General features: G+C 37.9%; 1 protein-coding gene across 10 annotated transcripts; it reads right to left on the minus strand.

Annotated features, from left to right (window-relative positions):
* Nucleotides 1–3007: 3007 nt before the first annotated feature.
* On the minus strand, nt 3008–27935 carry MFSD11 (major facilitator superfamily domain containing 11). Of its 10 annotated transcripts, none has more exons than XR_003257619.1 (17): nt 27093–27598; nt 26047–26620; nt 25294–25453; nt 24922–25092; nt 22746–22801; nt 21577–21684; nt 21047–21126; nt 20852–20948; nt 18695–18753; nt 16126–16267; nt 15228–15268; nt 14024–14089; nt 11831–11956; nt 10684–10858; nt 9496–9631; nt 7519–8134; nt 3008–3691 (listed from the first exon to the last, which is right to left on the minus strand). XR_003257619.1 is itself a non-coding variant. In XM_026090388.1 (17 exons), the coding sequence occupies exons 4-16, from the start codon at nt 25015–25017 to the stop codon at nt 7970–7972; spliced, it is 1347 nt and encodes a 448-aa protein (XP_025946173.1). In that variant the 5' UTR covers nt 25018–25092; nt 25294–25453; nt 26047–26620; nt 27093–27598; the 3' UTR covers nt 3009–3691; nt 7930–7969. The 10 variants fall into 10 exon arrangements, 8 of the variants coding, with proteins under 8 accessions (XP_025946173.1, XP_025946168.1, XP_025946172.1 ...); XR_003257620.1 differs by having other exon boundaries at nt 3009–3691; nt 7901–8134; XM_026090388.1 differs by having other exon boundaries at nt 3009–3691; nt 7930–8134.
* Between the last annotated feature and the right edge of the window lie 46 nt (nt 27936–27981).

A 27981-nucleotide genomic window follows, 5' to 3' on the forward strand; every position in this document is an offset into this window, starting at 1 on the left:
ATCAACCTGTGATTGCTGCTCTATTTCACTCTGAAAGGAGGTAAGGATGGCATATAAATGCGAACGCTGGAATGCTTCCCTGTTACTCCAGTCTCACTCATGCAGTATTTTCTTTAGAACTTCCAAATACGGCATAAGTGGTCACTGCATCGGTGAGTTTAGCACTGCCTAGCATCTAACAGCCAAGCGACCTAACGAGTCAACGCAAAGCATCAGTCTTACTCCCACGCACTTAGCCTGCTGCCTCCAAAGGCAGCTAGTTTCACCATGCCGCAAGGCTGGGTCACCAGCGCACACTGGGGAGAAAACACCCAAATGGAAGTACCAGCAGATGAATGCGTTTTTTCTACCCTGTGTCAAGCTGAGGCAAGACAGCGTTCATTTATATTGTATATAGATATCCTACAGGAAAATGGATACAAGAAAGAGAAAGTTAGTCTAAAGATTTAGCCTGGAAATTTAAGATTAGCAGTAAGGAGAGATTTACCACAAGGGGAAAGGCTGAGCCTTCATTGCCATCCTCCGCCTGTGTTTTCCTCCATCAATCAGGCTGCTTGAATGGGGCAGAGGTRCTCTGGCAGCTGTCGATTATTTCCTCCTCTTCCCCCTTTTAGCACCACACTCTCAGTCTTGGGGCAAAGGAGCTCAGCATACAGCCCTGGGCACCCTCAGCCTTTTTAAAGGAGTGATAAAAGAAGCATCCACCAAGATCTTTCTAGGGATTCCKAAAGCTTTCGTAGATGAGTAATACCCAATTTATATTTAACCCAACTTTCTATAGAAATATGATTGCACATTTCTTTACCTATCTCCACCTRATCATTTTTCAACATGCTCCCTGACTGCAACCCAATTTGTTAGGAGGCRAGTGGAAGGCAGCTCAAAGTGGACCATTTTCCTCCATACACAGCACAAACAGGCAGCTAGGAAAACAGGAGAGACCTTGTAGTTGCTCTAYTGTCAAGAAGGATGTGCAGTGCACTCAGGCAGTAGCAGGCACCAGAAAATCCATGCAGGAAAGCATTTGTTAAAACATCTGTAGTGTAGGAAAAATTTCAAGCCGAGCTTTCTGTCAATGGCGAGGCACAAGGCCAAAGCAGCCAGGCGTCACTTGTGTCAGTGCTCACTTATTTCCCAGCYGTTTTCTAAATCACACTGCCCTAAAAGGCTGCAGTGACCTGGATGCTCAAGTTCTGCCTAAGCACCCTTTTAAGCAGGTAAACACTTCAGTAGAAGACAGCTCTACTGAAGGAACCTTTCATTTCAGAAGGCAGGTTCAKATGAGAATAATCTACGTGGCCAAGGCACAGAGCAAAACCTAGGYATTACAGCTGCATCTTTAATATCCGCATCCAGAATTGCTAAACAATCCCTTCATCCAAACAATCTCCACTGCTGTGTGCTATTACGAATTAAAAGAATCATTTTGACCACTTTTAAGAAATGAGCCCTTAAGTGCTGAAGTAGCAATGCTTAGGACAAAAGCAAAACATTGTCTACAGACCATAAAATTAAATTTGCTCTTAAAACCGTATCTTTTTATCAGGAGTAAAATCAGTAAATTAGCCATCTTTCCTACTGTTACCAGAAAATGCATAGGTCCCACCAGTTCACAGATTCAAGTGAAGGATTGCTTGAATGATCTGTGTTAGTGTTCTGTTTGCACTGCTACAGAGGAAATATATATATGTATTTTTTTAATTTCTCCAGTACAATCAATCAGCACTGGAGCAGTTAAACAAAGACTCTATATCACAGTTATACTTCTGCAAGCATGAAACAATGATGTATGATAGTATGGCTCTTTTAAACAGGTTATTATCTGTGTAATTGTTCTTTTACAAAGATTAATAATCGTAACAAACTCTGCAGGTCAGACATTACCACAAGATGAGTGGTCCTGACAATAAGCAGTGACCATTGCATTTAGTCAGGTTGCTTAATTGAAGCTAATTTCAGTAAGTGACCTTAACAAATAGCAATTTCCCTTTAATATGACAGAATGGATGATTTTTCATTTGAGGCACAAACCTCCTTTCCATTTCCTTCCCTTCATGACATAACTTTGAAATGCAAACTCCAAAATGTCCCTTTATCCCAAGATTCAAAGGGTTTTGTGTAGAGAAAAACTAACCTAGGAAGTTTTTATATTTGTTCATATAAAGGATTTTAAAATCAGCTATTGCATATAGATTCTATACCTTGGAAATCAGAATACTAAGGCCATCCCATCTTCACACTAGTGGAACTACAGCAGATTTCAAAGATTCCGCAAGTTACAGAATCTGCAGGGAAAAATGCAGCAGGCAAAGCTCCTTTGTACTGGCCTCCTGGCATGAAGCACTTCATACTTTCCTTTGGTATCTTCATCTCTGCAGTCTTGTTCTTTCACATACAATCCACTGCTCCCTCCAAGCCCTCCAGCTGCAATAAGAAAATAGGACTTGGACTGAATCATGTGTTTCAYCTACCTAGTTTCTGATTGAACAGCAGCCCTCCTCACCTACATTTAATTTGAGATAAACAGGATCCAAAGTAACAATCTATAACCCATAATTCTGACCAGTTTTGCAAGGGACCATCAGACATGCACACATGAAATTAATTGGGAAGAAAACACCTGCACTTGTGGGGGAGGATACTGGAAGATGGACCAACACACTAAGAAAAGGTTAGAACGCATTCTCCTTTCTACAGCAGGGTCAGTTTTCACAAGACGAGCTCTCCAGTGGAGCAAGGGAACGGACCAAGACCAAAAGTCAGCACCGATTTCCTTAAGGCATCTCACTAGTCTACGCCATGACTAGAATTAAGTGGCTCAAAAGGGCTGTTTAGTGCTAAACAAGACACATTCATTTTCTTAAGCGGGCCCTTACAGGTGACACAAAGCACTTAAAGATCCACCAGCCAAGACTATTTGTCTCCTTTCTACAAAGCCCCTGGCATGACTATACAGTTTAAAACAGCGACAAGAGCGAGTTGACAACTTAACAAGCATATTAGCAAAAACACTGGCTGTGATTCACTTTTATTTGCATGGCTGTGACAATAGGAAGAAACATAGTAAAGAGTCTGTTTTCACTCTGTACACTCCCTTGAAATCACTACTTTCATTAGGATAATAATTTTGTGAGTCTGTTCTCAATTAGTGTATCACCAGCTCTAACCCAAAGACACCTTTTATTAACGTAGAAAAGGTTTAAACCAATTTAAATTAGGCTTTGCACAACATCGAGATGCAAACAAAAGAGAAAGGATAGCTTGGAAGAGGACTAAGATGAAATAACTAAGACAGCAGAGAAAATATGAAACAAATAGAAATTGAGCAATGCCAGCAGCAGCTAAATGCCTAAGCTCAGCTGACCAAAGCACTTCCTTCACTTGCCTGCTGTGAAGTATTCTGCCTGGTTCCAAATTTGCTCTCTATTGCACTCTAAGGATGTTTCTTCCACTCTCTGCTCATTAGTGCTTTCTCTGTRGCACTAACGCAATTTCTGGAGTTAAACTAATCAAACATCCTTCTGAATTTATCCATGGAAACCACAACAAATAAGAGTCTCGGCACTGCTTCTCAACCAAGGTGGTCATATCAGAATGTCAAGTAGTATCTTGTTAAGCAGTTAACTTCTTGCCTCCATCTCCACCTTTAAATTCTGTCATTTTCTGTATTTCTGCCAGCATGTTAGAAAACCTAATGGAGAACATGGAAAATATAGTATTAACTAGTGCTCACATACAATTAGCTTAAGTGAGGCATGGATAAAATCTTAGAAAATACATTTTGCTAGAAAATTCAGACATGACCTTAAGGTCCTATATTAACTAATATACTTGCACAGAGTCACAAATTTGAATATTGTGTTCACTGACACGTTGAACACAGTGGTTATTTACACAGAKGGCAAAAAATTACACACTGCCCTAAAAAACACAGTCTTTGAGATTCTCTTCATACACAGCCTACTTTTCAGAGCCAAGCTCTTAGGCAACCTCTGTAACATTAATTACTGGCATTTAGTCAAGACAGTAGGCAAGGAACCACATTCCCCAGCTAAAGTAAACTACTGGAGTTCAAAGGGAGTCAAATGGAGCTTTGTCAATTTTGTCTACTGACACAGGGTCCTGAATGTAGAGTTTTCTAAATGAAAATTATTTTTTTGTAAAGTTATACCAACAAACTCCACCAGGAAGTTTTCTTTCCAGTATAGTTTAAACCAGTTACCAAAAAAAAAAACAAAAAAACCCCTATAGTAGCAGAAAACTTTCTTGCTTTCAATAACTGCACCACACATGGGTTTCCGCTAAGATAGAGACCGCAGTAAAGGTTGCAATTTCTTTCTTTTAAATGCCCCTTACTGGTTTAGCTATAYCTGCAGAAATTTATATAGATTAGATTATTTTATAAGGAGTATTTTATAAATGGTTCTATTCCTTATTTCAACTTTCTAACATAGATTATACTTAACMAAATTAACACAACAAAAATAAAAGCATACCACTTAATTATGACCAAGGTCTACAGAGAAATTTTCTCTTTGCATACATTTTGATATTATACCAGAATGAAAACCAACTGCCAAGACAAATGCAGATACGATCACATGCTTATGACAAGTATGAAAGACTAATTTGTAACAGCTTCTTTAGCACTAAATGTCAGGAATATCAGTTTTCATTTCCTCTTCAGCACTTGTTTGAAAAACTTTGGGATGTGATATGYCAGAATATTAAACCTTACTAACAACATAAAAGGATAAGAGGAGTGAAAAACAAATGAAAGAGGGGKTTTTTTTAATTAACCCAAGCAACATAAYRTGCAATTTTGYTCRTAAAGTTAAATTCCCAATATAAACMAAAACCACAATACAACAAATACAGCAAAAGCCTTTTTCCAGTTCCACTGAAAAAAMMCASAAARCTCCTAACTCAGATTCRTAGGAAATGGGTYAAATGCCAAGGGAGGCGAGATGAATGGGGCRCAGTCACAGGGCCTGTATATGCTGATAAAAAGATGAAGAGATAGAATCATAAATGGATGTCAACGTTATCGCTCTTTATACTGCGGTTCCAAAACTGACGGATCTGACTGCCGTCTGTAGCTGGATGCATTTTTCATCTCCTGACACACCGAAGAAATATGACTAAGTTAAAAGTAATCATGTGTCATGGCCTGCTTGAATAACTGAGATTTTCTATGTTTCTAAAGATCAAGTGTTAGAAGTGATATTCATATGGTTAATAGTTAAAAAACATTGGCTATCCATGATGCAGGTTTGAAAAATTTGTGGATTTCTTGTAAAACTTGTCGCAGAGCAGTAACAGTTCACTTTAATGACCCAATAAATAGTTACAAATGGCCCTTTTACATTACCTGATATTGAACATATTGGTGATGAACACCATGATATCGGTGCTGAACATGCACAAGCCCTATTTCATTAGCATCCCTGAAAGTCAGTTCAAAGTTCTTGCTGAAAACAGGCACATTCAGAGAAGATCTTTTTTTAACTTTTATTAAAATAGTCTATATAATTCTTATATCCCAGATGAACAACACAGAAGTTCATTAAAAGGGATCAGTTTTAAAAGCAACCTCATGAGAACCATTGCCCAGCTAAAATTAAATTGCATTATATTAAATGCACCTATAAGTTGCTCATCGCCRCAAGACCTGAGAATCATTTTGTCTTCTACGTACTGTAAGACAAAATTGCTCCTTGTGGACTTTCAGTCTGTCTTCTCTCATTGACATGTAGGGGAGAACAGGTCCCAAGAACAGTTTGAGGACTAAAGTCAATAATTCCGTATCTTAAGAAAAGCTCTTTATCCCTTTTGGTACTTTAGAGAAAGTACTAGCAAGTATCCAACAAGAGAAATCTAATCACTGAAAGCATCCTGTCATCTATACCTTTTACAGTGTACAATATATAAGAATAGTATGTTTCAAATTACAGCATAGAGACTGCTTAAGAGACATTGAAGTGCAGCCAGTCACATTAACCATATATATTGATTGAATACCACAAGCACTGCTTTTTCAGTTTGCCCGGCAAATTAGAATGGCTACAGTAACCCCTCTCTTGACTTGTGTTCTTCTCCGTCTCTTTTATATCACTTATTGAGTCTCCTGGAAGACAGGAAGGCTCTCCTGACTCCGCTAATTTCTTTGCTTGCCAACTGTTCAGGTGCCCACTAATTTCCCAATTAACACCTCACTGGCCTCACAGCAAAAGCCTGGAGTGAATTCAAAACTCCTTTCTATCTGCCTCAGAAAAAATGCTTCTCTGCTGTTTTACCATGCACGAACAGGGATTTGCCTCCAGAGAGCTGCGTTACTCGCCCTGTGAGAGCAAAATTGACAGCCAAAGTCACAGGAGATACCATACTCCCTCTTCAAGTTTAACCTCTGCTACATCTATGTAGTTATGACATGCAGGAGCTACCGACACATACTCCAAGGCAACTTTCTGACTTGTCTTTAAAAAATAAGACATGAACATTCTGAGTGTGCATAAAAAGGTTGACAGACAGTACTCTCCTAAAAATAGCCCCATGGAGTGTCTTAAAAATAAATAAATAAAAATCTTTCTCAGTGTTCCATATCTGCTCTCAGTTGCATCTTGTTTGTCAACAGGACAGAAACATAACTGCAAGTACTACAAAGTCAAGCAGATAAACAAAAAATCAAGGTGGGTTGCATTTGCTGTCTATTTTATATGACCATCTATAACAGTTTTGAATTAAAACCTTAGTTGCTATGGTATTAGCCTTATTTTTGCATTTGGCAGAATAAGCTTACAGCACGTCTTCCCAAAATATACTAAATAAAACAACCTATGTCAACCTTTTCAGATATTTTTAGACTATGCAGTAGGATAAATACTGCAAGATCATTTTTCCAGTTCATGTTCTGAGTCTATTCATACTTTAAGAAGGTATCACAGAAAACGCTCCCATCACAGAATGCCTTTAATAACAGGTAAATCTAACACAAGCTGTCATCACTCTGCAATTAAGTTATAATAGCAGATGAGAATTTCCGTGAACTCAACAGAATTATCTGGGAGCATAAGTGAYTTTGGGAGGGAAACCATGTCTTCATACAGCATTATATGAAGAAAGTTACAGCACCCATCCCAAAGCAGTTTGATTCTGAGAAATGGTGAACACTCCACTCCAACAAATATACCACTGTCAACTGTCAGTGCTCCGCAGATCTTGGGATCATGTCCTTGAAAAGGACAAAGCAAAAGGGTCTTTGCTCAAATTCTTGTAAAAATCTATTACATCACACTACAGAAGAGTCACTTCCTCTTAAAAAAAAATGCATCTGATAAAATTTAAAAACATGAAATAGATTAACAACAAACAAATGCCTGGAAATCAAGGAACTGGGTAATAATACCGAATAAGAAGACATCAACTTCCACAGAAATGCCTCTGTGTATGTAATTGTTGAAAAAGTCAATGGCATGAATTGATTTGTCAGTCACGCAGACACACTGAAACATAACGTACCTTATAAAAATATCACTCATTCAATAGAAGAATTTGAGCATCTGCAGAACTGGAACCCAGATAAAATAACTAAGGTGAGAGGAACAAAACCGTAATTTCTGTAATGCAGGACAGAGTGAAATTAGGCAATTGAACATTCAGAAAGGGATGTCTCAGAACAATGTTGTTCGATGCACAGATCTCCATTTCCTCCCATTTCTAATATCTGATTTTTGAGAACCTGCATCTCATGCTCAGTTGATTAAAGCAAAAAAAAAAAAAAAATCCTTTCAATTTTGGCATTTTTCCCCCATGTTTCCTTATCACAGTTCCCACCAGTTAGACCGACAGTGATTTAGCAGCGGCTTCCTTCATCTTAGCCTCTGCAGCTTGATCTTTTCACCTTCTCACATCACTTCACAGTAAACGTGCCTGTGCTTTTCCTTACGCTGGGCTAGACACGGCACCTCTCTCAAATGCTGCTGTAGTCAGAGCCACGGGCAACAAAGGCTGCTGCTTCCCACTCCACGGTAAAGAAAGTAATTGTTCCAAAGAACCCCACAACCACCATGATCAGGAGTTGCCACTGAAGGAGGAAGTAGTTGCTGTAGAAATATGCAACTGCAGCACAGATGGACTGAGAGGGGAAAAAAAGAAAAAAACAAAGCAAAAGATTAGCAGTGGAAATATACGGTCTAGCATTACTATACAAGTATTATCAAACTGACATACAGTTTAGCATGCAACTTATCGATGTCTTGATAGTATGTCTCTTCAGTAGATGGTACCGTTTTAAAACTTTATTATATTCCAGCACGTGTCTTGACACCACACACAACAGATTTAGTTTTGACTTGTTATTTAAATAATGTTCACCGTAGAAAACGAACGCCCACACTCGGAAGCGCTTTTCGCATCACAAATGCGATTCTCTGGTATTTAAGAACAGTTAGTCTGGAAACACAGCCAAAGCATGAGTGGGATTTAAGACAAAATCCAGAGAACCTTTTTCAGTTTTATAACATCACAAACAGTTCTATAACAAAATAGTTAGAAGCTCTGACAAGTATCATTGCTTACTTGCAATCCATCCTTTTTAAGGATAAATATTCATTAGACCTCACGTAGCGTAAAGAATCTTTATATTCAATATCTATCTCGTAAGTTATTACGCATCATCCAGAAAGATATTAAATGGAGCACTGCATGAAAATCACTGAAAATAAGAAATTTTTGAAGGAAGCACCTGCGATCTATTAAACTAGACAAACCCTAAACTCTGCTCCCAGCCCTAGCTTACTATGATGTGACCACGCACGAACAATTTCAACACTTTGTACACAATTTTTCTACTGATACCTTTCACTGACACAGGTCTTGACCTGTGAAGTTCAGTACCAAACAAGGCTAATGCCTGTAAGTGAAACGATCTATCCAGAACACAGCAGTTGCATTCATATAATACAAAGGACTTTTCATCCAGTCTCCAACTAGTAAAAGTGCGTTTATTTGGGGATTATGATGACTTTAAAAAATAATAATAATAATACAATTTAATTCTTATGTCTACACACTGGCAACTCCCAGTGACRTGGCACAACATCTGCAAACTCTTCAACCACTATTTAAATAACTCTTTTCCTTTTAACTTACTTCTCTATCACCAAAGACTTCCTTCAGTAAATAAATTTGGTAAATAAATATTACCAAAAAACCTGCTTAACTGTACTTGCCTTTTGACTTTAAACCAGAACAACCAACATCTCTCACCTCCCTCAAAACACATTATTGAACTATCACTTATGAATCACTTGCACCAAGCTACAGAATTTAGCAACTGCTACCTGAAAACTTCTTTTCCTCCTGTGAACAATAATAATAAAAAACAGGTCCCTATCCTTCGCAGGAACAGCAGAATTAATTTTCCTGAGCTCATTAAAAAAGTATTTTAATAGTATACCAATAAACATACATTCAAAAGGCTGTATGATATAATACCTGAACAAACTTAAAGATGGCAAAGGCAGGAGCGCTGTCTTCTGAATAAAGGAATCCCAAAATACTGAGGAGTTGTGTGTTAAAGCAGCTGTCTCCCAGGCCCAACAGAAAGCTGCAGAAAATAGCCACCTCTTTGCTGAAGAAAAAAAGAGGAATCAAATCTAAAAGCCATTTGTTCAAACAGCCTACACAGCTACTGATTAAAGTAATGCTCTACCCCCATAAACTATTGTTGTCAGACTTGTTTGGAAACAGAGCAGAAGAAAGTTATCAACCTCTAAATTTCAACGGAAAAGAACTGTGAACATTTGGCTGGCAGGAAGAATAGTTTCATTGGATTTTAAATCCTGGAAGGTTAAGATTTCTGCTACTGGTGCCTGCAGTCAACTCTACACTGAATGAGAGCTGCTAAAAGAACTCATGGTGCTTGGAGCCATGAAGCCCACAAGGCAGTGATCCAAAGCTGACAGACACGCACAGCGAGTTCATAAAAACGGAAGGAGCGTGACAGAAAGACAGAATCATTCATATTGCAGAAAACTGTACGTACTGCAAATACTACAGTTTGAAAAATAGTCATCTGCACAGTCACAAACACTTAAAACTGCAAATTAGCAGTTGGGTCCAAACAAAGTGACAACACTATGTTTACAAACAAACTGGCAAAAAATACACCCCAACAGAAGGTTGCAAGGATGAGAAAAAAAAACTCCCTCAATTTCTTCCCTAACAGTGAGCTGTGTAAGCGACAGAGAGAGTCTGGCTCCAGGTAGATCCCCTGGACTTTGACAATAACCATTCAAACGCCTTGGGAATCAGTACAACAGTGTAAGGCTGGTGCTCTGTGCTGTAGTAAAACTGACTGAGCCCAACGCTGTTTTAGAAGAAACTCAGTTCCTGACATCTAGTACAATAGCTATTTCTCACACCTGTTACAGTTATGCTCTCAAACAACAGAATTGCTACCAAATATCATCACATGCTTTCTATTCCCATGCCATTTAAATTCCTAAACTGGGTGTGAAATGGTAGACTACCTAGCGTTAATGAAAGCTGAGAATTCCTCATAGCCTTTTCTACGGGGTTAGTCTCTACACAGAAAAATCTTTGAAGCTGCTTTTCTATTAGAGGAACAAGCTGTTTATATATATCCTCAATTACAACAGTCAAAAAAAAAAGTTCACATACCTTGGAATCATATAAGCAATACCATCTGTTCCTTCCATAGGAGCAATAGGAGCATCATTTGGCATGTTGAAAAAAATTAAGTAAAAGGCTATGAAATGCACAATGATGCCTAGCATCACAACAGGGTTCCTGCCAAAGCGATTCTTCTTGCTCACTAAACCAAAGATTCCACCACCTGTTGGAGTGGAAAAGATTGGATAATCATTGTTACTTAGGAAAACAGAAATCTGAGAGTTTAGTTACTTCCCTTTAAACCAGAACTGAAAGATATAAAGAAATGAACCAAACTCAAAATATTGCAACAAATGCTGAAAACAGATTATGAACTTCTCCATATTAGATACTGAAAAAGAGACCGACAGAGCTGAAGCCAGCCCCAAGGAGTTTGCCACACCTGACAGCCCTATTCGCCAGATGACAGAACCTCTGGGTTGTACATATTTTGCCCACAGCCACCATTTCCTCCAGTATTGCAATAGTATCGAGTGACAGGGGATAAACTTAGGCTTAGCTTTATCAATTGCAAATGCATGGATCTCTATGGATTGCTAGCGCTAGCGTTTAACACTGCAGTACTTTAGTTTTAGCAAAAACCCAGTGTATTTACTTAATGAACTTTATTGGTATTCAATTTTATTTAAATATCAAACTCTCATTTAACATAAGCTTACCCTTTTTTTCCCCTCTGAATAAATTTAGCTGTGCAATTGCTATTGTTCTTTTCTTTAAAAAAAAATAATTAAGAAGTATTCACCTAAGAAAAACTACAAATGTAAACAGACTACTATTTAAAAACAAAATACTGAAATGCTGAAAATTTCCTAATAACATGATGGCCTCGAGTTTCTAAATCTAGTGCTTTGCACTAAGCCAAAAAGAACACAGAATCTTAAGATCCGCAGTCAATAGTATTTCACATCCTGGTCTGCATACACTTTCTTTCAGTACAAACAAGGTGTAATGCACAATTCACAGTGCGATAATGAACAATGTTGACAATTTTTTTTATATATTTGACTTTTTTTCATGTAATCATTGTTAGAAGCTTGAAAGACACTACTGAGTTAAACACAAACAACATTTTGAATAACTGCAGCATCTTAATCTTTTTTTTTCTCCCTCTAAAAGTTAATAAGTTTAAACTCACCTAAAATTTCTCCAACACCAATAAAAATACCAGAGAGACCAATAAGGCTCTTCTCTTCATTACCAAATCTATTCACAGCACCAATGCACGTTCCATATACTCCAGAAAAGAAAGTTAATTCCAAACCTTTGAAGGAAGCCAAAAAAAATGACAGATGAACTGTTATATATTACTTAAGAAACAGTTATGAAAAGAATTATGTCTAAATGCTGTTTATCCCTAGAGTATCTTGAAAATACATATTTAACTGAGATATATGTAATAGAAGCAAACAGGGGGTGATTTTAAGCTATCTAATTATGAAACACTGTCAGTTTGTGTAAGCAATATTAGAAACACACTCTGTGCCACACTTGCTAGTGTCACACATGCACTTAAGTTCAGTACTGGCTCTATTGATGCAATTGCATTTGGGTGCTTTCCCAAAATTCATAAAAAGAGCCACATGAAATAACACTGCACAATAATTAAGGAAAGGAAATAAAACCTATTTCAGAGTAAGAAATGCTATAATTTGGAAAACCTTTTCTGAGGAAGACCACCTAGATCCCCAAATCACAAGTAGCAAGATTCCTAATACAGAAAAGCAGTATAATATGTTAAGTTTTAGTTCATTATGTATGTAAGGACAACGTTTTTAAAACTCTTTCTTTCTACTGCCATTACTGTGAGGAAAGGGAACAGAACTGAGTCTAGCTAGTATGACCATAACAATTTTTCAGTGTATAAATATCACTTTCTTAACAGAAAGTATATTTTAAAACAAAGTGTTATGCTTAAACAAGTAAAAAACAGTTTAGAAATTAAACTGTTTTTGTATTTCACCTCCTCTGTTCTTTGCCACCACAAACCATAGGGTGCACCACATAATCATCTAGCAGTAGCAGGCCACCTAATGTGGTATGAGAACCGCAGAGCCTCAAAAAAGGATGATTTTTGAGCAGTCTTAATAATCAGAATAACGTTTGGAAGCAAAAGCTTTTGCTGACCTTATGAAAATTTGTATTTTCCAATATAAAGTGGCAATCATGACCGTTAGCCACCAGATGGCAGCATCTAATCTTTCCAAGCCGGATTGATTTTTTTGAGCTACCTGGAAGTCCAAATTTTGGATTAATCAAGCAAAACTTGACGTCTTGCTTCACATTCCCATTGCACTAGATGTTTAAGTCTAATTCAAATTAGTCAGTTTGGGTTAAAGCAACACTGGAGATACTGTTAAGTAATTTGTGATTCAGATTAGTTGCTGGTGCTGACTTCATAGCTGCTACTGCTGCGGCCTCACTGGAAGACACTGACTGCAAACTTTGGCAGGTATTACAGCACCGTTAATACTTTATTCACATTTTCAAGTTTCTTTTCATGTACAAGAGCTTTTTTTTTTTTTTTTTTTTNAAGTAATGCTAAATCAAAGCTGAGGTCCTGAAGATGTACCTGTTCTCCCTAAAGCTTAATTTGATCATAAACGGAGCTATATCTGAAGCCAAATAAAGACACAGAGACACCAAAAAATCCATTAAAGAATCCCAGTAACATATTTTTGTGTCTGACAGTCTTTTTAATGGAAGAAACACCTCAGTTTATGGAAAAATACATCTATTTTTGTTCTACAACTCATACCTTGGTCTAACATTCCAGAGCAGGTTTAACTAAAGCTGCTAAAAAGAGAGTTCCTGCCACTGCAAATACTAATGACAAAAAGGTAGAAAATGTCTAAACTTTTTCCCAATAGAAGCAACACTAAAATGAGGACTCTTTTAGTAATCTCCCACACCTCATTACAAGGCTAATGGAGGTGACACTGAAAGCCCCATTTACAAAAATGGATTTAATTCAAATGCAATGTAGTTACATTAAATATCATCTACAACTTATCAATAAGTTTAATGTCAAATCACAGAGACAGCTATGTAAAACTTGCTTAACCCTCATTTGGGTGATCCAGAACCTTACTGAACAACTTTTATTCCATCTGTCAGTTCTAGAAGAGTTAGATGTGCCTCTCCTCCCATACGGGAATGATTTCCAGAACACAAAAGTGTCATAAATTGATAACCCATTCAAAGATGATCCAAATATTCAGGTAATATTTACAGAGATACAGAAAAACAATCCCGGTCTGGTGCTCTTGGTTAAAATCCCAAACAATGCCCTCATGCTGCTACATGATCATACATTTTGCTTGCTTTATACCTGTATAGGCTGTTGTAACACTGAGAAGCAGAATCTCTTTGGTAAAGCTCAGCTTAATAGATCTCTCTGTAAAGAAATAACAAGGGAAATTAATATAACTTCCACTAACATTATTCAGAGAATCTACGCTCTCTTTTGATCTTTGCTTAAAGTAAAAATAGGCTAAAATTATGCAAATTATTATTTTCTTTATTACAGTAAAAATATGGTGCTAAACAGACAGAGCCTGACTTGCAGTTTAAAAGAAATGAGGTGAACTGAAATCCTTTTTTGTAAGAAATGGAAGGAGGCCAACAGTTAAATGTTGTTGGGTTTTTTTACAATTTTTTTTTTTTTACTCATTGCATTTTTGTACTCTCTTAGCTCATGGTGATCATATCTTTAAAGAACAAATTGTCAGAAAAACCCTTCATGTTCTCAAAACAAGCCAATTGTCACAGGAAGACCACATCAAACTTCAGTGGAAGCTCCAGACACTTACAGCTCAGAATTGTTGTTCTTAAGTGACATCATTTGGTGACAAAATACAACAATACGCCACTCCTGTATCCCATTAAGTGAAAAACACTTTCATGAAGTGGCTTTCCCAAGTGATGACTGTTCTCTTTGAGGTTATCTATATAAACAAGCTATTGCAATGTAGCTGGGATCTGAAATTACATCAAGGCAGCACCCCTCCAAACTCCTCCACAATACTAGCATGTAATAGATGTAAAATTTACCTCTCCTTGCTTGCAATCAAGCTTTGTTTGTATGATATGGTCATCTGAAAGGAGCTCTTCTGAAGCACAGCCAGCCACCTCACACCAATTGCACAGCAACAGTAATTTGCCCACACATTAGTTCAGGGGTTCCCAAGCTTTTCTAGTTGCAAGCTCCATTTTTGCTAGGCTCAAAATCACACATATTCATATATACTCCTGAATGTCTATCGGGCTCACAGCTCCTCGGTCCTGTGTCCCTACACAAACTGTAATCTCTGGCCTGAAAACCACTGCCATTTGGCAGTCATTTCCCCAAACAGGACAGCCCTAAAGGTCTACATTTGAAGTAGAATAACTGAAATGCATTCTTAAAACTGTAACTCTCTGCAAGTTTTTGTTCTAAGTGATTTTTACATGATTGCGTATCAGCAGAACCATGGAGAACTGGAAAGGATATTTCAATTTTTTCGGAAGCAATTCTTATGTGAAACAGTACTTACTAAAGGCAGCCACTGCTCTCGTCATTTTGCTTTGGGAAGACCTGTGTAAATAAATGACTTCAGTCAAAATGGAAAAAGAATAACCACCACACTATAGTCACTRTGGTGGAAAGTAGATTCATTCATTTTTCAAATTTTCTATACATTTTCTAGCCCAGCATTATACACTGGAATACACTAATATAGTATTAAAAGTTTCTGAGAATCTAAACTACTAACCACAAAATTTATTTGCTCTCTGGGCAAGCGTATGCTATTCAAAAATTAACCTTAACAGAGTCTTTCCTTTAAGTAACATTGAACTTTTTTTTTTTCCCCACTCTTGTACTTGCTCAAGTTTCTCTAATATTTTSACTGTTCTATTAATAAAACAAATGCATCTAAAACAATGCCTCAGGCAAGACTGTACCAAATCTATCTGTCTACCTATGCATTTCTAATTTATTCACCATGGTGGCATCCACGTATCTGCAAAAAGACTGAGATAAGATGCAACGAACATGTTTCAGTATGTAAAAGATAAACTATACAAAGGAAGAGAATAATCTCTACTCATTCCAACCCTTAAACTGGACTAGCGAGGGCAAGAAAGASTACGAAGGGCAGATACACGTTTAATAATCAGTGAAGAAAAGTAGTAAATGATCTTTCCAAAGACATTTATTAATGGAAAAACTTAAAATGCTGTACTACACTCCATACTTGAGAATGTCATATGAAGAACACTTATTAATTCTCACTTGTTAAAATACAGACACTTCTATTAAATCTGTAATTCTACAAGTTGTTCACAACTTTCACGTTTTCAGTTCAGAGGGGAAAGTGAATGTGATTTTCCACAGAGCAGGAACACATACACCTGTAAATGTGGCAATACATTATTACTCTAAGCACTTACGAGCTATCCCCCTGGATTTCATTAGTAGAATCTTCCTCCCCTGGAGCTTTTGTGTCCTCTTGTTTTCTAATCAGAAAGAACAGAACTGTGCCCACAAGACTGATAACAGTCAGAGCAATGAAAACAGTTCTACGATCACTCTCTGTGGAAAAACAAAGAAGAGTCGTAACTAGATGCGCAAAAACAATTCAAGTCAAGTCAACTACCTTCAAAGAACTAACACAGGTATACTTTGTAATAGTGCTTAAAATACTAAAAGCTGTTGTGTTTTCTATGTATCTTGCCTCATATATGGAGGAAAAGGTACTCAGTAGCTGGCAAATTCTTGTCTCCGCTTTATGATGCCAATAAAATACTGGCATATTGAATATTAAAAAGTGTCACTCACATTTTTTGTCATGCAAAGGCTATGACTAATAAGGAGCCAATTAACACAGAAAACACAGAAAATATTTATTAGCAGAAAGCACATCTTTCAAGACTTGCTATGTCCACTTTGAATTATATAAACTACCCAAAAACGCTTTAGATTTCTAAAAAAGCTCCTCTTTACCACCACCACAAATATTAGCGGTATATAACATCATAAACTGCAAGACTTGTAAACTACTAAGGCCTTAAAACCATTGAACTCTCAGTAACTGACACAGCATGTAATGAGTATCTGAAGGACACTAATTGCTGCCGCATGCACCAGCTCTGCTGCACTAATCAACTTGTTTAGCATAGGAAAGTCTGATACAGCAGTCATTCCAATTTACAGATACTAGGCAGAAAAAAAATGCTATGAAGCAGCTAACAGTTGTGATTGAGAAAGACTAATGTTTGGACCAGTGTTCAAGCCTAAAGATATTGCCTATGCACTTGCATTTATTTCCCTTCTAGCTTAAAAGTAAACAGAAAGTTGTTCCGAGTCAATTAAAAATAATCTGCGTATGGTTACACACCAAAAAGAGAGCATGTGCTTCTTCTTGAAATGCCTGTTACGCTTTCATATACATAGGAAATGGAAGAAGGAATTGATTTTTAAATCCTGTTAGATCTTGTGATACCAACACCTAGCTTTTACTTAAGAGGACACTCAAGACATTTCAAGTGTTTTCCATTTAAAGAGGAGACAAAGGTGACAGTGGAACTCCCTCACATTTAAGTGCTGTATTCTGACATTAGCAAGAGCAGTGTGAATGCAAAGAATTTCAGGCCCACCAGATTCAAAGCACCTCCAGTATTTTCAATAGTGTTTAAGCCTGTGTGATAAGGAAGAGGGAATGTAGGAGTTAACCTTTAAAACTTAACCTGTGATGTGCTACCAAGCCCGTGTCTGTGGAGAACATGAAACAATGGCTCTAACAGAGCTATGAAGTGGACTATTTATCTCAACAGGGCAGTATTTCTGCAGCCGGATAATTATCTTTTAAAAGTCAACATTTTATTCCTTAATGACTACAGAAATATCTTCATCTTCTGAATGTTAGAAGAATTGATCAGTTTAGTAGATACCGTATTTTTTTTAGACTGCAAAAAAGAAACCCTCACAACCATTATAAAAGAGGATGATAAACTTTATTTACTCCAAAATGTTGTTTTTCCTGTGATGCTCATTTTGTGTAATTAAATTCTTAATTTTTGCTCTAAYTTCACCATTGCTAGCCATTTTCTTAGCYGATACCCCCCACTCACCTTGCCTTGCTTACTTACAGTAACAGTTGCCAGCAATCTCTACGTTAAGACCTATGAGTTTCAACCACTAACCAGCTTAAGAACATGAATATGTACATGCTGCTCTAATTCCTGCTCTTTAGCAGTCTAATGCAATGTCAAACATAGAAAATTATAGTATTATAATCCTATTAGGAAGTTAGTCTTGATTAACTATGCCAAGAAAGGAAGACTTGCAACTACAGTTACTTACACACTTCTCCAGCAATTCTACCAGTTTAAAGCAGCTCACTCTCAGTCCAGCTGGGCACCTCAACCTCTGTCCTGCTACTGCTTTGTCATAGGACAGTGATTGGTGCAACCTTGAAACGAACCGGGATGGTTTTCCTTTCTTTTCCTTTATTTCATAGATTAATCAATCCCCAATCTGATTTAGAGCGCTGGTCTACACAAAGAACTTATTCTGGAAGGGGGATACAGTGTGTATSCCCTTTGTGGATGTTAAAACATACACCTACTCCAGAATACCTTCCCCCATGAATATGTTTATTTTGGAATAAGCATGTCTACACAGGGAAAATTCCAGAGTAGCTATTGTGGAACACTTTATTCTAAACTAGCATCTGAAGAATTTCCCAAGTAGACAGTATCTTAATAGAAGGTACTCAGAGTGCATTGCATGCAGGAAGATGGATGCAAAGATACCCCACAGCCCTTGTATGACATATATCGGAACACGGACTCAAAAGCATACCCCCAAAACAGGGACTATCTAACAAGGAGCTGGGAAAAAAAAAAAAAAAATCTGCTATTGTACAAGTCTCCTGCCATTTTCCACTTCATTATTTCATCTATTTGTTCCTGTTAACAGACTTCAAAGGATAGYCTTACACAAACAAGTAACACTCACCTGATATGTGAGTTTTTCCTTGCCAAGCAAAGTATATATAGAGGTTTCCAAAAAACAGGCTGAAAACAAAAAGAAAGGACAACACAGGTGAACAGCACTTTCTATGGTAAGATTAAAGTTGCAGCATCATGGTAATGCTACTCTATGCAAAAATAGTATTGTGCAACTGCAAAAAAAAATACAAAAATCAGTCACATTCCCCATGCGAACTGCTTACTCTATACACTTATTTTAAATACAGTAGAGGATTCTTCCACATAATGCTGGCTATTCATTTTGGGGGAATCAAAACACTAGAAGGTGGCAAAACAGGGATATCAGCTTCTAAATTGCCTCTGTCACTAATTTTGGAACTGAATAGTTCAGAAAGCTGCCTTTAATCTACAGAGATCGTTTTGTAATGATTCCTTAAGAGAGTCTTTTGTCTTGCCTGAAGTATTGTCCCCGCAGTGCTATCTCGTTTGTTAATGGCTTAAGGGAAATTCTGTGCATCTACCTATAGCTCCCTAAAATATGGTAGCTGTGAATTAGCAGTGATTCAGAACAGAATTAAGTTACCTCATGTAAAACAATGCATTTTACTCATTCTAAAATACATGATTAGTTGAGCTGGTGGAAATAGCATTTCAGTATATTATCAGAGTAGCAAATTCCTGCATCTGAAACTTAAGGAAAAAGGAGAATTGCCCCACTGGTTCAGATCAACGGAGCATCAACTCAGTATTTTGTCTCCAACAACAGCATTAGGGCATGCCATTTAGGGCAAGTTCATGGGTATAGCCACTTTCTGCCATTCATTCCCCTCATTATCTCCCAATACCCAGAATTTCTGTATTAGGGGTTGGAAAAGATATAGGCCTGCCTAGTCCTTTTAGGAACCATTTAAGGACCTGTTGCCAATTAATTGGTTTAATCCCCTTTTGAACTTGCTGACTCTTTCCAACTCCACAACCTCCTGTGACAGCAATTTCCAGAAGCTGACTACCCACTGTGTAAAGATATACTTTCTTTTATCTATTGCAAACCAATCTTCTACTGGCTTCACCAAGTGCCCCAAGTTCCAGTACAGCAACGTTTGGTGAGCAACAGCTCTACCCATCTGCTGCCTTCAGGATTTGGTAATCCATGAGTATAATCCTCCTCGAGCTTCTTTTCTTCAAACTGAAGAGTCCCAGCCTTTTTAGTCTCTCAAGGCAGCAGCTCCATCTTCTTGTGCATTTTAATCGCTTTTCCTTAACTTCATTATGTTCTTCTTGAGATGCAGAAACCATATGTGCACACAATACTCAAGAGCACACTAAGGTTTCATATGCAACATGGCATCCTGTTATTCTCAGTGCCCTTCTTAAGGCCCAACATTTTGTTGGCTTTTTTCATTATTAGCACATTAAGCCAATGATTCCAGAAAACCATCAACAATGACTCCAAGATCTCTTTCCTGAGTGCTGACTGCTCCAAGTTCGGTGACTTCAGTTCAAATTATCAGAGAGCAGCAAGGGCCAGTTGCTCTCTAAGGAACAGGGAGCCAAGCATGGGCAAGCAGGGCAGACCCAGAGATCATAGCCAGGCTCAACCAAGAGTCCAGATCATCAGGCAAGGTTGTGGCAATGAAGCAGGTCCAAAGTCAAGCCAGGAAGTCACTTCATGGGTCAAAACTGTTCACTGTCCTGGATCTACAGGGTCAACAGCCAAGCACAGGCATGGCTGAAGCTTAGCTAGACACCAGTACTCCTCCAGCACAGCTCTAGAAGAACTGAAGGCCCAGGGCTGAGCTTAAATGGAGCTCCTGGGCCCCAGAGGGTGTGCTGGAGGCCCCAGGTGAGGCTGGTCAAGGCCATTAAGGCTTATTAGTGCACTCAGGGCCCTGACACATATTAACACAGCCCTCCATGAGCAACAAGATTTCTGTCAGATGTGAGGGATACTAAATGCTCCCATAACAGAGATGTGTCCTTTTAGCACAACAAGAGCAGAGGCCTGCAATATAATTTTTATTCCTTGCTCTATATTGCACAATAGAAATGTTGCTTCCAGCTCTCCCTTCCACTTCATTAACTGCAGTTCCAGTTTTATTTTTAAATAGTCTCCCACTTATCAAAAAGTGTAAAAAGTAAAAGATGCATATGACCGAAGAAAGATTTAACAAATAAAGCTTACCTAGACTGTAAGAGTGCCCAAAATATTCCACTGTTCCTTCCAATAGTGGTTTCATCAGAATTTACAGTCAAGCAATTTCCCTGTGCCGTCCATAGCACTGAAACAGACAAAATATATTAGTCAAGCAAAAAAAATATTTTAGAGGTATATACAAATGCAGTGAAGAACAGTGAGCAGGGTAAGAACAATGCTTACCAGCAGCTGCAATGCCAATAAAAACCGAAGCAGTGTAGAAAGCCCATGTAGAAGGCTGGATAAAAACTGCAATGTATAAGCTAGAATAGAACAGAACAGTTTATTGAATATTGATTTAAAACAGAAAATGTTCTTTAACAATTAGATATCTTACTTAGCTTCCTGTAAATCAGCCACTCCCTCCTAAGTGACCTTTGAAAATAGTTCAAGTCATATGTCAAAAAAGGTAATCTTTTTACTCCACTAAACATGTAATAATTTTTTTAAATGTAGGCATTAACCTAAGACCACAACCTGAACTCCAGTCAGCCAAGCCTGGAAATGCTGTGGAAAAAAATATGCTCCGTTTCCTGTAGGCTGGAGTATCCTGAAGTTACAGTTGTATCTACTGATACAGGTATCTAAGTATTTGTGTAAGAAGATGCCTTACTTAGACCTGTACAATTTCATGGAGAGCATGGTAGCCTTAAGTGTGAAAAAGTAAAGGAGACTTCAAAGGAGGCAGACAAAACTTCAAAAGTAGTACTTACCTATAAAATACACCACTAATAACCATGGAGAGTTGAGGTCCTACTATCGCAACTACTGAAGGTGAAATAAGATTTGATGCAGAGAATACTCCATAAATAATGGACATGCTACATAAATAAACAACAAAGATGATTAAGTACTTAAAATAAAATGCAGGGTTCAAGTGCAGCTAATTTAAGACTATTCAAACGATTCCAAAGTATCAAGTTAAATGTATGCATAGCTTAAGTAACTGCATAACTTCCATATTCAAACATTTCCTTCCTTTCTGTTGTTAATTACCTTCATCTATTGCACTTTATCTTGATATAGGAATATAGGAGTGTACAGTATTTCTTGGATCACTGAATCCAGTCCCAAACTACTGCAGGCAACCACATCTTGTAATTTATGACAGGAATTTGTCAAGCCATGACTTAACAATAGGTATTGTATTTTGTGCCCAGTATTTCTAAGGGAGAATATTCCAGACCCTCATTCATCTCTTAGTGAGGTTTTAATTTCCTGGCAAATATACCACAGAGATATTATAGACATAGTCTTGTGCCAGCTCTATTTTCAGTTTAAATTAAGACTGTAAACCCTTAAAAGCAGCAACCAAGTTTTCCTACGTGACGGATCAGTTTGGTATACAAAAAGTCTTTGTTCATGCTTGAAGTGGAAAGTGAATATTTCAGTAGTGAGTCTGGCTATGTTTTTTCACAGCTTTGAACCTTGCTTCTCTTGTCTTTCTCACTGCTCCTTTCACCTTTGTGTTGCAATCTTTCCTGCAAGCTGATCCGCACAACCTATCATACACAAGGGCACAGAGGTGCACAAAGGCAAATAACCAAGGCCTTAGTTAGCAGTTTTATTAAAAAAAATAAAAAAAATCCACTTTCTTCATCTCCTAAGATAAAAAGCTGAGAATGTGATGACTATATAGTGGGGGGTTTTTTCTTTACAAAGAAAATATGCAAAACAGATATGCAGTTCAATTAGAAACTAATAATCAGAGTAAAACTAGACTGTTTAAATATGAAAAGAACATGTTTAAAACTGTTCAAAATGTTATTAAATTGTGACGTCAGCAGAACATTACAATCTCTTGAGAGTATAAACCTACCAGATGTAATTATAACTGGCTTCACCCTGCAAGAAGCAAAGCAATGAGATCTCTGTAAATTACCTTGTATAGCCACTGCCATGAAAATCTGTGTTGTTTAAATTTGTGATAACCGTTTGCTGTGAGGAGAAAACCACATGTATTAACATGTTGGAAAGTATCTGCAGTTTTAAAACATTTGCATTAGATAAAGTCAAAATTAAAAGTTAGAACTGGTCATTAGCAGATTCTAAAAAGTACTCAAAATAATTAAAATACAACTCTCAACACCTCTGCTACAAAGGTAAGTGTTACTGGGCTACCTGTTTACTTGTATGAGAAATTTTCCAGGAGACAGACTCCAGTACTATAGTCTGACCATAACAGTGAAGACACACTATCCTCATAAAAACATAGTTATTGTTTCTCTCTCCTGTGCAATGGAAAAAGAACACTTCGCTCTAGATTCACCTTACCTCTTTTGAGCATCTAACTTAGATGCCTAGTTTTGGGGCAGTGTCACCCTATGTCCCCTCTCTACTCAGTTAAGAAAGAGGTACTTCTAGACAGGAGATTCAGACTCCTAAATGCAAGATAAATCACCCTAGGGAGATGCCTATCTCTTTCCTCTATATATAGATGGAATAAAAAGCACTGGTGGTTTATCACCTTGTGTTTTCCCTTTGTTTCACTGTACCTTGTTTATGCTTGGAGTAATGACAGATTAAGCCATGGAACTAAGATCCGATTTCCTTCACTTCAGGTGAGGAATAGATACTAAAGGTATATTTATGAAAGCATGACCCAATGAGATATTTGACAGGGAAAYACATATGTTTGAAGCAGTAAATAGTATTTTATGACTTTACTGTGATTTCATCAGAGATGTTAAGGTATTTCAAAAACCTTCTGTTTCACAAATCACCTCTCTTAAGTAGATATGCATGACTTTCCTCATCTAAAAAAGTGGAAACAAAGGCTGAAGTTTCACAATACTTTCAACATGAACTGTCAGCTTCTGCTAAGAGTTTCCATTCTCTTCCTCTTCCCATTAGTTCCCTGTTCTTTTTTTTTTCCTTGAATCAGCTTTAGTGATCATGAGACCATGTAGTTAGTTCGATAGGCTGGCAGATCTGACTGAAAGTCATTTTAATAGATACTTAGCATGACTGCATGATCACTAGGTCAAATTCAGCGAGGTGCTGAGAATTCACTGCTTAAAGGGAGGGGGGAAGGTAAAAACAGGACCACTTCTTCTAGCCGGAATCTGAAGTTGAATGGGACTAAGTAATATGAAATTGCACCTAAAATACAGAAATTGAGCAACATCTGCAAAGTCTGTAGAATTAGGAACAGAACATCTAAGATCACTGATCATGCTGTACTATGTTTTTCACAAAAACTGCTTTAAGTAATTATTTCTATAATGCAGTGAAGGACATTTATACATCTGACCCCAGAAAGGATTCTTCCTGCATGCAGAATAAGAGAAGCTGTAAGGCCTGTATGTTCAAGAAGTATTTAGACACATGACTCTCCTTCAGGCATATAACTAATATTCAAAGTAACATCAACATCTAAGTTGAAGGATCTGACCCAGGTATGTTAGTAGCAGGATTGTAACAATTTAATTAGTAAGAATGCAATCTGCTTTTAACAGTAATGTATTTTATTCCCAATTTGCTTCAGCATGCAAAGAAATACAAGATACATAAATAGTAAATTATTTATTTTAACGGAAGGTGACTTGGCAGTTCTAGCAATTGTGAAAGTCTGACTACTTGTCAGATGTTATTCTCATGCACCCTCAATGGTTAGTTTGCCAAAACAGAAAATATGACAGATTAGGAAAGACACTCTAGGAGAAACTAAGAGGCGTGGTTAATAACTACATCTTAGCCAAATATATATATAGCTACTACATAGAAAAATCAGAAATATGAAAGGTCTAGTTTAATTCAATTGTTAAATATTGCAAGTGTCAATGCAGATATTATTTTAAACTACAAACATTTGATAGGATTCTTTAACTTTCTACTTTCTAAGCAGACACAGTTACATGCGTAACTATGATATCTTAAAGAAACTAATTGCCTAAATATCCAGTTAAACACTGAACCCAAAAAAAGGAGATAAAATGTCAACGTCTTGCAAAATAAATATCCCAAGTAAAGGAACTATTAACGCTAGAGTAGGTGGAAGACAAGAAAAGAAGAGTAACTGTGATACAAATGTGACAYGTTTTGCAATTCACACCTACCGCAATATTTCCACATGTTTGGAAAGCAGTAAATATAAACATAAATGAGACTCCCAAGATAAGTATGTTGAAAAGTTTTTTTGATTCAGGAGACATTTTGTGTTTTCTTGGGAAGCTGTCAGCCTCAGTCTGGAAAAACGCTATTTCTCTTTAAAAGTTTCCTCTTAAGCTCTGGTAAAAACAAACAAAAAAAGAATAAAACAAAAAATAAAGCTTCAAAAATGATGAGCTACTTGTTAATTGTTAGGACATAATCACCAACAAATCAAAAAAATCTTATGACTACCTTAAATAATGTACAGCAAAATCTGCAAGTGCAAAAAACAAAGATAAAGGTCTGACACAAAAGGTAAGGATAAAGATACTCTCTACCTTTTCCCATGAAGTTAATAGAGCAGACTGCAGCGTATTACTTCTTCATGTCATCTCTTCCCCCTAAAAGAGGCAGTTTTCCAAATACTGAACTAGTTAATCAGCACAGGTTTTTGCCATTGTTCTGAACCAGGATGCTGGTCAAAAGCCAGTAAATCACCTGACAAAGGAAAGACGAGACACTCATACACACAAGTCATTCCATTCATGTTCGACAGGAAATAAGGAAAATTTCACAATATAGATCAGCTGACCTAGATGAAAAAGCCCTTGTGCACTATGGGAAATGCAGTTTTATGAAAGTACACTTTTTCTACTGTAAAGGATAGCAGTCTCCTAATCCTTAAAAGAAGATTTGTACTAGTTACTTAGATACTGTTCTCCATCCACTACATAATAAAATATCTGGCAAGGTAAAAAATGTCTTAGAAGTCTTCTAAGAAAATTATCTAATTAGCTTAATTCAAAAATACAAAAAGTCATTCCAAAGTGAAAAATTATTCCACCCAGGAGAAATTAAGTGTTTCAGTGTCACTAACATATATGCTCTTCTCACTGCTTCTGCCTTTTATCATTTTATTGACTCTGGAGCGGAAACAGAGTCTTTATAATCTTTCACTGCTTTGTCTCAGGAACTACTGGGTTTTAATATTTATATTTACTTTATAGTATTTAACATAATAAAGGTCAATTAAGCCTGAAGTTTAGAAAATCTCTGTTAAAATGTCAGCAAAATTATAACAGGTCACACACCTTGTACTGACTGAATGTTTGCTTCTTACTGTTATTATCTATGTATATCCTATCAGGCTTCCAAGTCAGGACTGGTGCATTCAGCAAAGTCAGCTCCACTTAACTGCAGGACAGAGATAGGGAAAGAAATCTAGAACTGATTGATGATGATGACAAATCAGCAAATTTTATTATTTGCCTTAAAGGACTTGTCCAAAATCTGCATCCCAGCTGTCATTACACATTTATTACTCCTTTTTAATTTCTGAGCTCTATTTTCTAAAAGTGTCATGGATTTTTAAACAGTATTTGATTTTTACTTGTGGAAGAAAGTCAATAAGATTCCTCAAAGGCTGCTTTACAAAGATCAGAGTATGACAGCCTTACTTTTTAATTCAAGCAAAGCTCTCCTCTTTCCATATTATGAATCTACAGTCGCAGCTCTTTAAGATCCTATTTTTACAGTTACCTTAAACTGGCATCTCCATTAAAAAAAAGTGCAAATTCCCTCTGCCTCTAGCCACTGTGCACCAGTAAGACCTGCTTTTTCCCTTGTGCTAGCACAGTGAATGAGAAAATTTTAAATCAAACCACTCTGGGGGGGGAAAAAAAGAACAATATAGTATGAAAAAATAAATCAAGTCCTAATATAGTAATTGTTTTATTTTGTAGCTGGTGTTTCTTCTTGTTTTATATCAAAGTCATTACCTATTTTTATACTTCACAGTAAAAAATATTAAACACAGAATTACAATAAGAACATGGATTTAAATCCTGGTACTGAATTTGCTTTCTCATATCAATACTGTCATTGCATTAAAAAGAAATCAGCAGTGAGTTTKTTGTTGTTGTTGACGAAGTAGTATTTTGAAAGACACGGACACAAACATCTATCCTCCTTGTAAGATGAAAACTAAATATCATAGCTTATGCCTGGGGTTTGGGCAATTTTATTCAGTGCCTGAAGACATAGCAACAGTTTTGGGGCTGGGGGAATAGCTTTCACCGAATTCCCTAGCAAAACTCAGGGAATTTGCTTGTCATCCTTGCGCAAGGGCTGTGCTAACCTTCTCCCTCGTTATAACGTTAGGGCTTGTGCTGCCAAACTAGGAACTTCCAAAGAACGCACGATGGCCGAGACGAGGTCTAACATTTCTCAGCTCGTATCATACTCTCCCAAGTAGCGACATGTTCGCTGGAAACTGCATTGTTAGCGACGTGAGGAGCGGTGGGCGCCCGAGAAGCCCACGCACTCCGCCGCCAACACCGCGCAACGGGCGCCCCTCGCAGCGCGCCCAGAAACGGGGATAAAAGGGCGCAAAATCCGCAGGGCTGAGGCTGACATCCCGGCTGGCAGGAGACGAGAAGAGCACGCGGAGCGCCCACGCCGGCCTGCCCACATGGCGGCGCGGGGTGAACACCCGGCGGCGCCCGGCGAAAATGGTATCTCCCGCTGCGGCTGCGCCCGCGGAGCGGCTCTGCACGGCTTCCCGGGACAGCTACCGCCACACGGCTCCAGCCGAGGGGCCATAAACCCCTTCCCGAACCCCGCCCGTGCCTCCCCTCGTCCACCGACCCCCTCTCCTCAGCGTCCGCCATTTTAAACCGTCACCTTCCCCCCGCCCCTTGGCACTGGAGGAGCTTCTCGTCGTTATTTTTTTTTTCCGCACCGTAAAGCTTTTCCCGCCTGTTCTCCCCCCGAAAAGACCTGCCTCAGCTTATTTCCGTTTTTTTGCCGTTTTCAGCACTCACGGTTTAAAATTTCCCCGCCTCTGCCGATTTCTTCCGGGTCATGGCGGAGCGGCCTTAACGGTCACTTTTAAAAACAGAAGAGTTATTAATTTAGAGAGGGATTTGCTATTCGTCCTCCAAGACCGCCTTCGGAAACCGCGGCCCGCAAGTTAAAAAGAGTAATAAGTATAACAAAAAAGGCCTCTAACGGCCACCGCGCGCGCG

The sequence above is a fragment of the Apteryx rowi genome, unplaced genomic scaffold (genome assembly GCF_003343035.1).
Source record: "Apteryx rowi isolate R43461 unplaced genomic scaffold, aptRow1 scaffold_86, whole genome shotgun sequence".
Classification (NCBI taxonomy): domain Eukaryota; kingdom Metazoa; phylum Chordata; class Aves; order Apterygiformes; family Apterygidae; genus Apteryx; species Apteryx rowi.

Excerpts from the sequence above, each read along its gene's own strand:
- MFSD11 (XM_026090388.1), bottom strand. The coding sequence starts at position 25,017 with ATGTCTCCTGAATCAAAAAAACTTTTCAACATACTTATCTTGGGAGTC. Across the intron at positions 21,685-22,745 it reads CATGGCAGTGGCTATACAAG|CATGTCCATTATTTATGGAG; the intron begins GTAATTTACAGA and ends TTATTTATGTAG. Across the intron at positions 10,859-11,830 it reads TGGTGTTGGAGAAATTTTAG|GTGGTGGAATCTTTGGTTTA; the intron begins GTGAGTTTAAAC and ends CCACTCCAACAG.